This window comes from Mauremys reevesii, linkage group 10, assembly GCF_016161935.1.
Source record: "Mauremys reevesii isolate NIE-2019 linkage group 10, ASM1616193v1, whole genome shotgun sequence".
NCBI lineage: Eukaryota > Metazoa > Chordata > Testudines > Geoemydidae > Mauremys > Mauremys reevesii.
In genome coordinates, this window is record NC_052632.1 from 42,874,310 (window position 1) to 42,891,087 (window position 16,778).

The 16,778-nt window shown below is 50.1% G+C and overlaps 1 protein-coding gene across 2 annotated transcripts in view; it reads right to left on the bottom strand.

Annotated features, from left to right (window-relative positions):
• Positions 1–14,434, bottom strand: part of HEXA (hexosaminidase subunit alpha) — a 31,633-nt gene extending 17,199 nt beyond the window's left edge. Inside the window, exons 1-4 of one of the 2 annotated variants that reach the window (XM_039492228.1) lie at positions 13,887–14,434; positions 1,706–1,804; positions 653–718; positions 409–455 (exon numbers count right to left, since the gene is read on the bottom strand). In XM_039492228.1, the coding sequence (XP_039348162.1) occupies positions 409–455; positions 653–718; positions 1,706–1,804; positions 13,887–14,121 (447 nt within the window). In that variant the 5' untranslated portion in view covers positions 14,122–14,434. Of the gene's footprint in view, positions 1–408; positions 456–652; positions 719–1,705; positions 1,805–13,774; positions 13,842–13,886 lie in introns of those variants that run through there. The other variant, XM_039492229.1, reaches the window with a different exon arrangement.
• Positions 14,435–16,778: the final 2,344 nt, after the last annotated feature.

Consider the following 16,778-nt stretch of genomic DNA (forward strand, 5'->3'; position numbering starts at 1 on the left):
TGGGCAGGAGCACCTTCATTAGCCTGCAGATAGCACTTTGGAGAAGCCAGCTAGAAGCATCAGTACAGAGCTCCAGGCCATGGCTCCCTCCAGCCAGGGGCTCGGCACTATTCAGAGCCTTATACTGTCAAATCATGTGGTCCCCAGCCCTACTTGTGCTACCTTATTGGTGCTCCAGGAGTTGACTTGCGTCCCCGGTTTAAAAATTCCCCCCTGAAGCCTCAATCCTTGAGGTGGAAGACTCAAGAGAATTCTCTTTGCAGTCCATCTGCAGTGCGGCCACATTTAGCAGCTAAGCAATACTTCCCCCATGAGGCAGAGCAGGGCAGGGCATCCCCACTAGAGTTTGCACCCATCACCCTGCCCTACATCAATGCCTCCCTCCAGCTCAGCAAGTGTCACACTCACCGTCCCGTCCTCATCTCTCCAGATGAGCTGGCTGAAGGTCTCCAGGCCTGCAGGAAGCAGACAGACAGTTAGGCTTTGGGCATGGATTCCTCCCGAAGGAGATGAGCCCAATTAACAAAGCAAGCTAGAACACACTGGAACAGGGAGATGCTCCATCCAATGGGCCTGGGAGTAGAGGCAGCAGCAAGGCTCAACAGAAAGCACTAATGGGGACAGACACCCCAAATGGAAAATGCAGCCTCACCTCGGAGAGCTCCCCAGACACTCTCTGAAGACAGCAGCGAAAGGTCCTCCGAAGTGGACAGCTTGTCTGAAACACAGCACCACACAGGATGTTAGCACCTCTAGCACAGCCCTCCCCAGCCAGGTGAACCCCACTGCGAGTTATTACAGCCCCAGCTCCATGACCTGGATTGAACCAGGCGCTGCCAAGTTTTAGATAGCTTAAGGAGGAATATTTCAACAGGAACCCTTGCCCCCACCCAGGGTCCAATCCACACTGCTTGCCTAGCTTAGTGCCTTTGGCACTCTTGGGTCACTTCAACAATAACTGGTGTACCCCAACAGATGAGACTGAAAGGTGGACTTCTGAAATAATGGAAGATGTGTGGGAGCCAGATATAATCAACCCCTTCCTTAGCCTTCCCATGTATACAGTCTCAGGTGAAAATGTTTCAAGAAAGAACAGGGCAAAAGTAAACTTGACTTTTGTATAAAAAGCAACATAGCCTAGCAGATAAAGCACTAGAGATGGGGTCAGGAGACCTGGGTTCTACTCCTGGTTCTGCCACTGGCCTGCTGGGAGACCTTGGGCCAGTAGTCACTTCCCCGTCTGTGCCTCAGTTTCCTAAAATGGAAATCATGATACTGCCCTCCTTTGTAGAGGGCTTGGAAATCTAGGGATAGAGAATACTATATATTCCTGACAACTGTAGGCCCAAAACCAGCCCCACACTCCCTCAGAGCCACTTGCTCGCCAGTGAGGCAGGACTCAAGATCCTGGGTATAACAGACAGAGCACTGAAGTTTTCCACAACAATGACCCGGGGTGGACCCCAGCACTGTGGGTTCCAGGGAACAGGAGACTCCCTGGTTAAGTGTCTTATTGACAGCTGCCAGAAGTCATTACTCCCTAAAAGAGGGTACATTCTGTACAGCTGTGTACACCCTGCATTTGTTGCATTACATCCAGGGCTGCAGCATATCGCCTCCTGGTTTAAAGTGGGCCTAGATCTTTGGTCCTGATCATTGCTACCCAGCCAGCACCGTTCTTGCTTTGTGATAGACTGATGCTTACAGCTCTCCACAGAGTCCATGTCAGGAAAGCCATCACAATGCGGCGTGGAAACGGAGACCAGCAACTCAGTGCAAAGAGGCTCCCAGGGTCGCGTATCCTCTGCAACACACACAGAATATGGATTAACCAAACACTGATTCAGCACACTCTGTCTCCCAAGCCCAGCCTTGCAGGATACCTACTGTCTGTTAAGTGATGGAAATGCTGACTGATCCCTGCTCACGTGTGTGGTAGGTGTGGCTTTTAACTACAGGCTGGAGCTAAGGAAGGTTGGAAGGGCTGTGAGGGCAGAGTGAACTAAGGTCTGGAAGAGAGGTCCTGCAGAGAAACTCTACGAACAGCCTAGTCAAGGAGACAAAACTTAGACTGAGCTGAATGTCATGTTACTGTTGCTTCAACTGCAAATAAAAACTGCCTCAGCAAGTGGGGCACATGCAGGTGTTAATCCAGAGAGAAGCAAGAACTCTGCCTGTTTGTAGAGCCATAAAGGTCAAGAGACAGGGGCTTCATCAGACCAAAGGGGACAGCGAGTTCCAAACTCAAAGGCCTGTTCTGGAAGACATTGCCAGAGCAAACAAACAACCCAGCCAACCCTTTGCTAGGCTGCTGCCTAATTCTCTCATTCCAAGACAATAGTAACGTGAGTGGCCCCTCAAACCCTAACCCAAACACCTGGAAGAACAGCCTGAAGTAGGAGAATCTGATGAGCGCTGCCTTGGACATGATGGGAGAATCAGCAATGGGACCAATAACTAACAAACCACCTGAGCAGGAAGTGCCACCCTCACCAGTGCCTTAGCCCTCAGTGCTAGAGAAGCCAAAGGACAGGCTGGCTAGACTGATTAGTGGCAGCTAAGGGAGACCAGAGTCCACATTATCACCAGCTCACACAGCACTTTGGAAAGCAGAATTCTGTTTGGAAAGAAAAAGGGGAGGTCATGTTTTATTAGACTGGGGCGGGCAAACTTTCTGGCCTGAGGACCACATCGGGGTTGCACAACTGTATGGAGGGCCGGGTAGGGAAGGCTGGGCCTCCCCAAACAGCCTGCCCCCTAGGACCTCCTGCCTCCTTACCCCCCCTCTTGACCCCTTACCAGCAGGAAGAGTTCGCAGCTGCGACACCCAGCCAGAGCCAGCTGTGCTCCCCACACTGCCCAGCGGGAGCGGCGGGCCAGAGCACGGCCCGCGCGGTGGCATGGCTGCGGGGGAGGGGCTGGGGACTAGGCTCCCCGGCTGGGAGCTCAGGGGCCGGGCAGGATGGTCCCGCAGGCCACCATATTTTGCCCACGTCCCTATTAGACAGTCTCAGGGGCTGCAGGGTCCTTGGACGGAGACACAGGCCCCAGGGCATTCCTCCCCATTTCCAAACACTGTGGGGGAAGATGATGATGCATCTCCGAGTGCATCAAGAGGCTTATGGAATGGAATCTTATCACCAGGCTCCAATCCAATGAAATTAGCAAAGAGAGTCCCCACTGATCAGACCCCTCTCATGTGGTTGGCCAAGGCAACAACAGGGTCAGAGGAGAATAGGCCCAGCCAAATTAAAGAGTGGAGAGGATACAGTGGCACTTGGTGGCCCACCGGGTGAGAGCCCTAGTCACTCCCTCCTGCAAACCAGAGCCCAGTTTTGATTTGGGGTAGGATTTTCCTTGACTCCAATGGGAGCAGCTAGGTCAATCTGAGCAAAGGGTGGGACTGTCCAAAGCAAACTCAAGGATGATTAATTGAAGGGCCGTAATGTAAAGCCACCACTGGGAACCATGATCAGCTATGTCCAGTTTCAGCTCAGAAAGAGCTCAGCTCTAGAGTAGAAAGAGGTGCTGCCCACCAGGCCCAATGGCACCTGCTTATACTTTGCCCACTTTAACCAGCACCATTGGCTACTCCCCTCCCTGAGTATTAATTCATGGGGGGAACCAGTGCCAACACACTTTGGCTGAAGATGAAGGGGACCAACATGCTAAAGGATCCAAATGAGAGTGCACACAGTTACAGAGACTAAGACTTCCCAAGGGCTCTGTCCCAACAAGTTTCAGATGGCATGAGGGTCCACGTGCTGTGAGCTAAAGTTTGCAAAATACTTCCATGACAGATTGCAGGATATGCAGAGGGAAGAAGGGGTGGGTAGCAAGCCTTTTAATTTAACTCCCAAATACAGAGAGGTCAGTAACAAAGGCTGCCACATTGCCCAGACTGGGCAAAGCAGAAAACCCAGATCCGCGAGTGTATCAGGGATGGGAATGTCCCTTTCGCACAACCCCACTACTGGAGGGAGACAGCCAGCAATATCCACCACTGAACTGAAGAGGTAGGGCCTCGGCTCACCCCAGGACTCTTCTTGGGACCAAGAGAAAGAAGGGACAGCATTTCCAAGCCTAGTCAAGTGGAGAATTGAGTCAGGTGAATAAGGGATTTTTTAGATGGACTTCTTTCTGAACAGGCAGAGGAAGGCCAATAGAACAGGCTATAAACAGCTGTCTCCAAGTGCAGAACAATAGCTGTGGTTCTCCTCTTGCAAGGCTGAGCCAATAAGGGCAGAATTGTTTCTAATGCAAAGGCCTTTCAGAATTTTCCATCAGGCATCAGCTGTTCTTTAAGCAGCCTCGCCAGGAAGCAGTGGAATTGTCTGCTCAATGATGAACCGAGAGCTGGCAGGGCACCCACTAGCCAAACAGCCCATACAATTCTAACCTGTCCCAGAAAGAAATTAAAACCACTGCCCCAGCTCTCCAAGGAGCATGCGAAGGGGAATGCTACATGCAACAGAAGTGGGCTATGTAAAGAAAGCACTGAGCCTTGATGGAATCTCCCCCGACAACCTTGCCCCATGACGACTGGCCCAGTGAGATCTAGCAACCAACCCCACTGAATACAGATAATCCTCTAATACAGAGAGTGCAGGGAGCATCAGCAGAGCAAAGTGCACCCATATGCCTTTGAGGGAGGGCCATCCCCAGGATGGGACGAAATCCACAGCCAGCAAGGAATTTAATGGTGCAACAATAACCAAGCAGGGCCTGCAGCTGAGTCCCACCCAGCCAGCCCCATGTATCTCAGCTAGAAAGAGTATGTTTGACTATCAGAGAGCAAGCAAGCAGGCAGCAGAGCAGCCACACCCCTTTGAAAAACATAGATAAAGCAGGCATCCAGAGGGAAGGGGACATGCTCGCCATTTGAGCTGAGACCAGCTCTGGGACATGGAGACAATCACAAGGATCCAGGCTAAGAGCAGTGCCAGGAAGTTGTTGTATGAATCAGCTATTGTCAGGGATTGGAACCCAAGCAAGGGTCTTTAAAAAAACAAAACAAAAACAACAAAAACCACAATCACAGCAAATTAGGGTCAGTGAAGCATCAAAGGTGATTGGAGCTGGGAGTGCAGACTTGAGTTCCCAACAAGGTCCTGAGACCTGCACTGGCCACACCTGATTTCCAGGAGTTTCATAGAATCATAGAATCTCAGGGTTGGAAGGGACCTCAGGAGGTCATCTAGTCCAACCCCCTGCTCAAAGCAGGATCAAACCCAACTAAATCATCCCAGCCAGGGCTTTGTCAAGCCTGACCTTAAAAACCTCTAAGGAAGGAGATTTCACCACCTCCCTAGGTAACCCATTCCAGTGCTTCACCACCCTACTAGTGAAAAAGTTTTTCCTAATGTCCAACCTAAACCTCCCCCTCTGCAACTTGAGACCATTACTTCTTGTTCTGTCATCTTCTACCACTGAGAACAGTCTAGATCCATCCTCTTTGGAACCCCCTTTCAGGTAGTTGAAAGCAGCTATCAAAAATCCCCCCTCATTCTTCTCTTCTGCAGGCTAAACAATCCCAGTTCCCTCAGCCTCTCCTCATAAGTCATGTGCTCCAGCCCCTTAATCATTTTTGTTGCCCTCCGCTGGACTCTCTCCAATTTATCCACATCCTTCTTGTAGTGTGGGGCCCAAAACTGGACACAGTACTCCAGATGAGGCCTCACCAATGCCGAATAGAGGGGAATGATCACATCCCTCGATCTGCTGGAAATGCCCCTACTTATACAACCCAAAATGCCATTAGCCTTCTTGGCAACAAGGGCACACTGTTGACTCATATCCAGCTTTTCGTCCACCGTAACCCCTAGGTCCCTTTCTGCAGAACTGCTGCCCAGCCATTCGGTCCCTAGTCTATAGCAGTGCATGGGATTCTTCCATCCTAAATGCAGGACTCTGCACTTGTCCTTGTTGAACCTCATCAGATTTCTTTTGGCCCAATCCTCTCCTTTGTCTAGGTCCCTCTGTATCCTATCCCTACCCTCCAGCATATCAACCACTCCTCCCAGTTTAGTATCATCTGCAAACTTGCTAAGGGTGCAGCCCACACCATCCTCCAGATCGTTAATGAAGATATTGAACAAAACCGGTCCCAGCACCGACCCTTGGGGCACTCCACTTGATACCAGCTGCCAACTAGACATGGAACCACTGATCACTACCCATTGAGCCCGATCATCTAGCCAGTTTTCTATCCACCTTACCGTCCATTCATCCAGCCCATACTTCTTTAACTTGCTGGCAAGAATACTGTGGGAGACTGTATCAAAAGTTTTGCTAAAGTCCAGAAATAGCACATCCACTGCTTTCCCCTCATCCACAGAGCCGGTTATCTCATCATAGAAGGCAATTAGGTTAGTCAGGCATGACTTGCCCTTGGTGAATCCATGCTGACTGTTCCTGATCACTTTCCCCTCCTTTAACTGGTTCAGGATTGATTCCTTGAGGACCTGTTCCATGATTTTTCCAGGGACTGAGGTGAGACTGACTGGCCTGTAGTTCCCTGGATCTTCCTTCTTCCCTTTTTTAAAGATGGGCACTACATTAGCTTTTTTCCAGTCATCCGGGACCTCCCCCGATCGCCATGATTTTTCAAAGATAATGGCCAATGGCTCTGCAATCTCATCGGCCAACTCCTTTAGCACCCTCGGATGCAGCGCATCCGGCCCCATGGACTTGTGCTCGTCCAGCTTTTCTAAATAGTCCCGAACCACTTCTTTCTCCACAGAGAGCTGGTCACCTCCTCCCCATACTGTGCTGCAGAGTGCAGCTGTCTGGCTTTCTCCACATCCTCTGTCACTAGGTTCCCTCCCTCATTCAGCAAGGGGCCCACACTTTCCTTGACTTTCTTCTTGTTGCTAACATACCTGAAGAAACCCTTCTTGTTACTCCTAACATCTCCGGCTAGCTGCAATTCCAAGTGTGATTTGGCCTTCCTAATTTCACTCCTGTTTAAGATGTTGGGTTTGCTGTTGGTTGCTTTCTTCAGGCAACCAACAGAAGTTACTAGATCACAGGCCCTGGTTCTCCTGGGGGACTTCAAATCACCCTGATATCTGCTGGGAGAGCAATACAGCAGGGCACAGACAATCCAGGAAGTTTTTGGAAAGTGTAGGGGACAATTTCCTGGTGCAAGTGCTGGAGGAAACAGCTAGGGGCAGAGCTCTTCTTGACCTGCTGCTCACAAAGAATCAATCAGTAGGGGAAGCAAAAGTGGATGGGAACCTGGGAGGCAGTGACCATGAGATGGTCGAGTTCAGGATCCTGACACAAGGAAGAAAGGAGAGCAGCAGAATACAGACCCTGAACTTCAGAAAAGCAGACTGACTCCCTCAGGGAACTGATGGGCAGGATCCCCTGGGAGAATAAAATGAGGGGGAAAGGAGTCCAGGAGAGCTGGCTGTATTTTAAAGAATCCTTATTGAGGTTGCAGGAACAAACCATCCTGATGTGTAAAAAGAATAGTAAATATGGCAGGCGACCAGTTGGCTTAACAGTGAAATCCTTGCTGAAGTTGCTGATCTTAAACACAAAAAAGCAGCTTACAAGAAGTGGAGATGACCAGGGAGGCGTATAAAAATATTGCTCAGGCATGCAGGAGTGAAATCAGGAGGGCCAAATCACACTTGGAGTTGCAGCTAGCAAGGGATGTTGAAAGTAACAAGAAGGGTTTCTTCAGGTATGTTAGCAACAAGAAGGAGGTCAAGAAAGTGTGGGCCCCTTACTGAATGAGGGAGGCAACCTAGTGACAGAGGATGTGGAAAAAGCTAATGTACTCAATGCTTTTTTTGCCTCTGTCTTCACAAACAAGGTCAGCTCCCAGACTACTGCACTGGGCAGCACAGTATGGGGAGGAGGTGACCAGCCCTCTGTGGAGAAGTAAGTGGTTCAGGACTATTTAAAAAAGCTGGACGAGCACAAGTCCATGGGGCCGGATGCACTGCATCCGAGGGTGCTAAAGGAGGTGGCGGATGTGATTGCAGAGCCATCGCCCATTATCTTTGAAAACTCATGGCAATCGGGGGAGGTCCCGGATGACTGGAAAAAGACTAATGTAGTGCCCATCTTTAAAAAAGGGAAGGAAGAGGATCCAGGGAACTACAGGCCAGTCAGCCTCACCTCAGTCCCTGGAAAAATCATGGAGCAGGTCCTCAAGAAATCAATTCTGAAGCACTTGGAGGAGAGGAAGGTGATCAGGAACAGTAAGCATGGATTCACCAAGGGCAAGTCATGCCCGACTAACCTAATTGCCTTTTGACGAGATAACTGGCTCTGTGGATGGGGGAAAGCAGTGGATGTGTTATTCCTTGACTTTAGCAAAGCTTTTGATATGGTCTTCCACAGTATTCTTGCCAGCAAGTTAAAGAAGTATGGGGTGGATGGACTATAAGGTAGTTAGAAAGCTGGCTAGATTGTCGGGCTCAACGGGTAGTGGTCAATGGCTCCATGTCTAGTTGGCAGCTGGTATCAAGCGGAGTGCCCCAAGGGTCAGTCCTGGGGCTGGTTTTTTCCAATATCTTCATTAATGATCTGGAGGATGACGTAGATTGCACCCTCAGCAAGTCTGCAGATGACACTAAACCGGGAGGAGTGGTAGATACACTGGAGGGTAGGGATAAGGTCCAGAGTGACCTACACAAATGAGAGGATTGGGCTAAAAGAAATCTGATGAGGTTCAACAAGGACAAGTGCAGAGTCCTGCACTTAGGATGGAAGAATCCCATGCACTCCTCCAGACTAGGGACCGAATGGCTAGGCAGCAGAAAAGGACCTATGGGTTACAGTGGACGAGAAGTTGGATATGAGTCAACAGTGTGCCCTTGTTGCCAAGAAGGCTAACAGCATTTTGAGATGTATAAGTAGGAGCAGACGAGGGGCCAGATAGCTCAGTGGTTTGAGCATTGGCCTGCTAAACCCAGGGTTGTGAGTTCAATCCTTGAGGGGGCCATTTGGGGATTGGTCCTGCTTTGAGCAGGGGGTTGGACTATATGATAGGTCCCTTCCAACCCTAATAATCTATGATGATGTGATCATTCCCCGCTATTTGGCATTGGTGAGGCTTGCTTTTTGTCTTGGGGACAGGGGTGCTTGACAATTTCCCCTACCAAAGCAGGTGCTCCTGGATGGAGAGACTGTGCTGAGGATACAGATGCCTTTGTGAGGGGGTAACGTGGAGGGGAATTCTTCCAACTACTCTTCATACAGCAAGCAGCATGTTCAAGGCCAGGGCCATGCTGGAAAGGGAAAGAGCTGAGACAGTGGAGAAAACCAGAGCTGGTGCAGATACAGCAGCAGCATCCCACTACAAGGGAAATGGGGGGAAGCAAGGTAAAGACTAGAACCCCAATGCCATGGATGGGATTTGAAGAGAATGAAAGAAGCCAAGAGACCCAAGGAGAAAGCGACAGAGAATGTATTCACACATAGAACCCTCCCAGAGAGCGAAGTGAGGCAGCTGATTCCTTATTGCCTCTGCACTGACAGCATGGAGGCTTGGAACTGACCCAGCTTGTTTTAATAAGAGACTAGACCAGTAGTCCCCAAACCTTTGAGGGTCACCCCCCACCCCTGTCTGCGCCCACCCGCCCAGGGGAATGGGGAAGACATGGACAGGGGTAAGGGGGCAGAGGCTGGGGCCAGAGCTGCGGGGGTGGGTCTTGGGCTGGGAGCGAGGCCAGTGGCCAAGCCTGGGCAGGGGAGCGGAGCTGTAGCTGGGCTGCGGTGGGGACTGGCAGCCAGACCCACAGCCAGGTGCGGCTCTGCTCCCACCCCAGCCTTTGCCCTGGACTGGGAACAGAACTGCGGCCAGTGGCTGAGGGTGAAGTTGTGTCGAGGCTGGGGATGAGGCCAGGAGAGGGGGAGGTGGCTGGGGGCAGGACTGGAGCAGAGCTGAGAGGGGTTGGGCAGTGCTCCCTCCCTGCTCCCCATGGGGGCTGGCCCAGGCCCACCGCACCCTCTCCCCAACGTTTCTCCACACCCCCTATGAGGGCCTATCCCACATTTTGGGGACCTCTGGACTAGACATATTCTCCTGCAGTGAATGCCCTCCTATATTTACAACAGTAATGAACTCCAATAAGGGGCAATCCTCCAAGTACTGACCTTGGGTTACAAGCACCCGTACCAGAATTGTAGGCCTTACACCATCTATGCCTAGGTTACCATCACACCCTGCGAACATTCAAAGGGGGTGGGATGGAATAAAATAAGTGCCACTTTCATCTTCGGAGCAGGAGCATCGGCTAGTAGTTGAAGTGCTAGTGTGGAGGACTGCTCTGGATTCTGTTCCCATACTTATAAACAGTTATGAGTTTGGGCAAGTCACTTACGTCCAGATCCTCAAAGGCACTTATGCACCTAACTTTGACTTGGAGTTAGGCACCTAAATGCCTTTGAGGGTCTGGCCTGTCAGCTCTGCCTGTTTCTCCATCTGTAGAATGGGGGTGACACTTCCCTGACAGGCAGTACAGGTTAATTCATTGATATTTATGAAGCACCTTGAGGCCCAGGCACAAAAGGGAGGAATGTAATTCAGAACAGAACACACAGACCAATTCAGCAGCCTCATCCCATACAGATGAGAGCTCAATGAGCATTCAGGTTACTTCCATATTTAATCAAGTATGGTCAATTTATCACAGGGGTCGGGCAACCTTTCAGCAGTGGCGTGCCGAGTCTTCATGTATACACTCTAATTTAAGGCTCTGTGTGCCGGTAATACATTTTAACGTTTTTTTGAAGGTCTCGCTATAAGTCTATAATATATAACCAAACTACTGTTATATGTAAAGTAAACAAGGTTTTCAAAATGTTTCAGAAGCTTTATTTAAAATTTAATTAAAATGCAGGTCTTATCAGTTTAGTGTGATCCTGCCCTTGCTTTTCCTTGCTGAGTTTTCCAATGTCTGGCACGTATTTGGATAATTTAAGCTGCACACAGGCTTCTGAGTGATCAGTTGTTAACCAGCTGGAACTCCAGATAGGCAGCTGAGGTGAGTGGAGCTGGCGGCTGGTAGGGCAGAGCAGGGCCTGAGGCCTGGACTCTGTCTGGCAGGGGGCCTGCGCTGGAACTCCAACTGGAAGCAAGGTGAGTGGGGCTGCGGCGGGGGACCCCGGCTGACAAGGGGCCAGCAGCCAGAACCCAAGGGCAGTGACTGAGTGGCTCAGCCCGCTGCTGCCGCTCTGGGGTTTCTGCCCCTGGCTTATGCCAGCCAGGGTCTCAGCCTGCTGCCCACCTGTGGTTCCTTCACCCAGGCCAGCAGCGGGTGCTGAGTGGGACTGGTGGTGGGATGCCGGCTGGCAAGGGGCCAGCAGCAGGACCCCCAGAGCGGTGGCGGGTTGAACGGCTCAGCGGGTGCTGAGTGTGACCGGTGGTGGGATCCTGACTGGCAGGAGCTGGCGGTGAAAACCCCAGAGTGGCGGCGGGCTGAGCAGCTCAGCCCGCACCACGTGCCATCAAAAATCGGCTCGTGTGCCACCTTTGGCAAGCGCGCCATAGGTTGCCGATCCCTGATTTATCACCACTCTTAGAATTAAGATTGGATTGCCAATGAAAATGGGATCTAGTGTCTGCCTAACAAACAAGATCCAGGAAGTGAGATGGGGAGCAAAACTGCTTTGTTCGCCTGTCTGGAGGCTTGGTAATCATTGACTTTAATAAACCAGAACAAGCTTCTTTTGCTTAAACAATCTACAGTGTATTGTTTGAATATGCTTGAGTTTTTTATACACATGTTCAGGGGATGTTTGCCAAGTCACTGCTGTGCTTCATCTGGTATTAAGGATTGGGATATCTGCTACAAATGTTTAACCTGACATCTCAGTGTGATTTTGTTTGTGTTTCTTACAATTTTATGTTAAAATTGTTAACTCTTTGGTGCAGGGAGAACACTGAACTAGGAATCAGAAGACCTGGGTTTTACTCCAGCTCTAGCACTAGCCTGCAGGGTGACCTTGGGCAAGTCATTTCACCTTCCTGTGCTCCAGTTTCTCCATCTGTTAAATGAGGATAATGTTACTGACCTCCTTTGCGAAGCACTTTGGGAGGTACTGACGAAAAGTCTGATATAAGAGCTAGGTATTATTTTCATTCAGCAACTAGCACATCTCTACCTCGATATAACGCTGTCCTCGGGAGCCAAAAAATCTTATTGCATTATAGGTGAAACCGCATTATATCGAACTTGCTTTGATCCACCAGAGTGCGCAGCCCCGCCCCGCTGGGAGCACTGCTTTACCGCGTCATATCCGAATTTGTGTTATATCGAGTCGCATTATATCGAGATAGAGGTGTACAATGGGACCCCAATCTATGACTGGGGCTACTAGACTCCAATAGACAACTAATAGCCAGTTTTGTTCTCAAAGGAAGACAGTTTGGGTATGAATTAAGGGAAGGGACCCATTAGGAGGGTTGAAACAACTGACTTTCCAATGTCTTGAAAACTCAGAATTCACAGCACCGTACCAGATGTTTTACTGCACGGGCTCATTTTAAATGAGGAGCCCACTTTGGCTCCCAGTTTACCAACATATAATCTTACTATGAAATTTAACAAGATTAAGCTTTTTAGAAGACAGAAAACAGATGTGTGTGCATTTAAAGGAAGAACTTATATATTACTTGTGTGACCCAGGGAGAGGCAGGTGGGCTCATATATACAAATCTAACTGTTCCCACTCACAGCCTCCTGCCCCAATTGGGCTAACATGGTTTTGGCTTGTAGTATTTGTGGGACAACAGCTATAGATCAATGTTACAGCCCAACAAGTCCAGTACTCACTACAAAGAAAAAGTTGTGTTAGAACACAGATGTTCCATAAGCTAATATTATAGGACATGGACCATAGATGTGATCTAAAAGTATCACCTGAATTTTTTTTGCACAGCTGCTGTTTGTTGCCCTCTATCCATATCTGTTAATTTCCAACCGTAAAACCTGCTTTGAGGAGCAAGGGCATGCAGACCAGCAGGAAGCACAGACTTTTGGCTGCTGTAACCAAAAGCCAATCCAGTGCATACCCTTTTCATAATCAGACATGCAAACACTTTGAGGACACCTTGCCCAAAGGCTGCCATTTTGCAACTGACAGGAAGAGGGGCTACTGGTTAAGTCAATACAGTCACATTATTAACCAACATTGTGTTAAACTAAAGCTCTCCATTTCCTTCAGTCTCAGAATCAGGAGTCATGAAGCCGGTGGCATATTTGTTTGTAGTAATTTTCTATTTCAAGTTGCCAGCGGTGCTAAGACTGCAGTGGAAGATGTGTGCCTGAAGAAGTGTCTCTATAGGTCTCTCTTTTAAAACTCCATGGAAATATTGCTACTGGTCTTGAGTTTTGTAAAAGTTTTGAAGTCAATGCCCAGTGCTGGCATAGGGCAAGCTATCCCAGCCCCACCAGCCTCCAGTCCAGCCAAGCACTCTACTTTACACAAGGAGTTAGTGCTTTATTTTGTGCTTCCCGAACAGAAGGGAGGTAGCAACGTGAAGCACACCAACACATATAAGCACTCTGGTCTGCAGTATCCCTACAAACCCCAGCCCAGGCCAAGTACCTGCACCACAGGGGAAGCAAGATGGTACCTGGCCTGCCAGCCTCGAGCCTTCATTGGGAATACCAAAATGTGGGGTCTTCGCACACTAGGGAACCATTTAGTAGAGCAGGATCACACCCCCCACTCTAGAGCAGCTCACCACATCCTCCCCCGATTATACCACCCTCCTTCACCAGAACATCACACCCCATCCCCATCTCACCATAACGCTTTCCCAAACTCCACGGCAGCCCGGCCCAGCCTACCCTCACCATACCGCTCCCCCGCCGAGCAGCGCTATATCCGGGGGGCCCCCGCGGCCTCGGGCCCCTCACCTGGCGCGCGCGGGCCGGCGTCGCGTAGCAGCCGCCAGTAGCGCGCGAAGGCCTGGTCCAGAACCGCGCATCCCGGTCCCACCGCAGACAAGCGCGCGTAGCCGAACCGGAACCGGCCGGGGCTCAGACGGCAGCGCTCCCCGCCCGGCGACTCGCGAACCAGCTGGGGCTGTGGCCACACGGCGCCCGCGGGCACCAACCCCACTAGCAGCAGCGCCAACGCCAGCTCGGCCATGACAACCGGCACCGGTCATGTGACTCCAGCCTGGTCAGGTGACGGCGGGTCGCGTGACAATCGCCCCCGCGGGCCACTGAGCGGAGCAAAGCGTCCGCCGGAGGGGGCGGGGGCAGAGGCAGTGGAGTCCAAGGCTCTGGCTACAGAAGCGGAGTCTCCCAGGAGCCTGCCCAGGGGGGCCTAGAGAGCAGGGTGTTCTCCGGCCAGGGCATCAGCTTCACACCAAGGGCCTTGCACAGCCCCTCAGCACAGTTTCTGGAGACCTCATTCCCTCTAACCCCTTCAGCCTCAGGCCCCGGGGTAGGGAGCACCCAGGGCCCTGGTGCAGGAGGGCACAGAGCCTCTAGAGGGCCTAGTCCACGCACATGGTGCACATTTACCTCATAATGACTGTTTATACTGGGTTTCATTTAAACTTAATTAGATCAACCAGCTGCATCATTCAAGGCAGGCGCCGAGTACTGTATTAAGGGTGCATGACACTGCTAGCGGGACATAAGAATTCTATCACCCACCCAACTACTGCCTCCCAGTGAGATAGATTAATTACGACAGAAAGCCCCCTTCCGTCTAGGTAGGAAGCATCTACAGTGCCATGTTGTAGCTGTGATGCTGTAGCATAGATGTAGCCTAATACAGCTGTTCTCCCATGGGAAGGAGTATGTGCTGTCCCAGTGTAAGGGAGCTTTATAGCTCTATGACTTTATCTTACTAGGGGCTGTACAGCTATATTGGTAAAAAAAATTACATCCCTAATGGATATACAAATACTCTGTTTACACTTGACTACACTACTGGCTGGGTTTTATAATTACAGATTAGACACTGTCATTAATCTCACTTGTCAGGGGAGCCTTTCAAGGAGCCCCAAACTGTCAGTGTTGGTAGCAATCCCCAATGCCTTATAGTTCACAGGTTCAGCTGAAAGATGGCTCCCAAGGGCCTCTAGTTTGACTCTGTAACTTGCAATGACAGGAAAATAGTGCTGCAAACAATATGTCCGTGATGAAGAGAGCTGCTTGGTAGGGAATGAAGAGTTTGAACACCACGAGCACTGGAAGGGGTTACCTAGGGAGGTGGTGGAATCTCCTTCCTTAGAGGTTTTTAAGGTCAGGCTTGACAAAGCCCTGTCTGGGATGATTTAGTTGGCGGTGTTCCTGCTTTGAGCAGGGGGTTGGACTAGATGACCTCCTGAGGTCCCTTCCAACCCTGATATTCTATGATTCTATGAAATAAAACAAATGTAGTTTTGGACTGGAACATGAAGCATCATGTCACATGGCAACATCCAGGGCATATTGGAGTTGGCAGGCCCCTAAGTTTTGTTAGGCCTGAATAAAGATGTAGCACAAAACCAGTTATGCCAACCTGACTGAAGTCAGGCTAACAGAGGTTTCTGGGTAATCCCAGAGTGGAAATACTGAGAAGCAGCATTGTCTCACAAAGCCCTGGGAAAGAGTGAGATAAGTGAGGGGTTGGTACCAGCTGTGTTATGTTAGGAACAGTGTTTGAAGAACTGATAAGAAACACTATCCCACAGTTCTGACTCTAACTCCCCGTTTTAGTTTTCAGTGTGTTTAACTCCCTTACATTCCTAACTTTTGGCGCTTGTTAAGATATTAACAATTTAATACTGTAGAGACTAGGCATGCGTATATATTAAAAGGTGTCTAATTTCTAGTTGTTAGACAAAGGGGATGGGTTGCTCAAGTGAATGATTTATGACGTAATAAAACTGTCTATATAGGCTGATACTAAGCTGTAAAGGGGGGCTGGTTCTCTCTGGAGCCGAGCTGTTCTCTATTGATGCGTGCACTTGTCAATAAAGAGCTTTTGATTGGACCTTGCTGGTGTTGCCTGTCTCTCTGCAGTCAGACAACGAACTTCGTTGTCGGGGTTCAAGTCCCTGACAGTTTCTTCTGTTTTTCACCCTATAACAATGCCACATAGCTTCACACACACAGTTTTTTACTTTTCCTTGCTCCTATTTCAGGAGGAGGAATCCACCCTCAGTTTTCCCTGTATTTCTATGGTGGCTGGTCTGTCCAAAAGCAGTACTAATATTTAATCACATAAGAAGAGCGGACTCCGGAAAAATAGCAGAACTGCACTGCCCAAACTCCAAACATTGCCATTGCCTCTTCTATCACATATTGCTATGTACAAGATGGCAAGAAGCCTTGTGACCTCTGAGCAGGTTTCAGAACAGAATTAGCTGTAGGAGCCATTGATCAGCTGTTATTTTCAGCTTGTCCATTGTGCTGGAGGGGTCTGAGCCATGGGGAGGGAAATGGGAAGTGTCCATAGTACAGATTGGGGGTGAGTCCCCTGATTCCTGCTGCTTTGTGTTTGTCCTTGCAGAATGACCTGTTCTGGGGATAGGGAGGGACTCACACCCTGGTGCTCTGTGCCAGAGGTGGGATGGGAGCCACTTCCAGCTTGTTCTGTTGGGCAGAGGGGAGCTCAGTGGTTTCTTTGGGGCCTTTGCTGGGGAGATTGGATGGATCCTCAGGGGGTACAGAGGCTGGGGGGTATCCGGCTGAGGATGGGAATAGGTCAGTTCGCACTCAGTGGGGCAGGGGGCAGCCTTAACTAGGGATGAGTGGGATCTGGGGTGGGGTGGAATTTGGGGTTTGCCCTCATTGTATCTGCAGCTG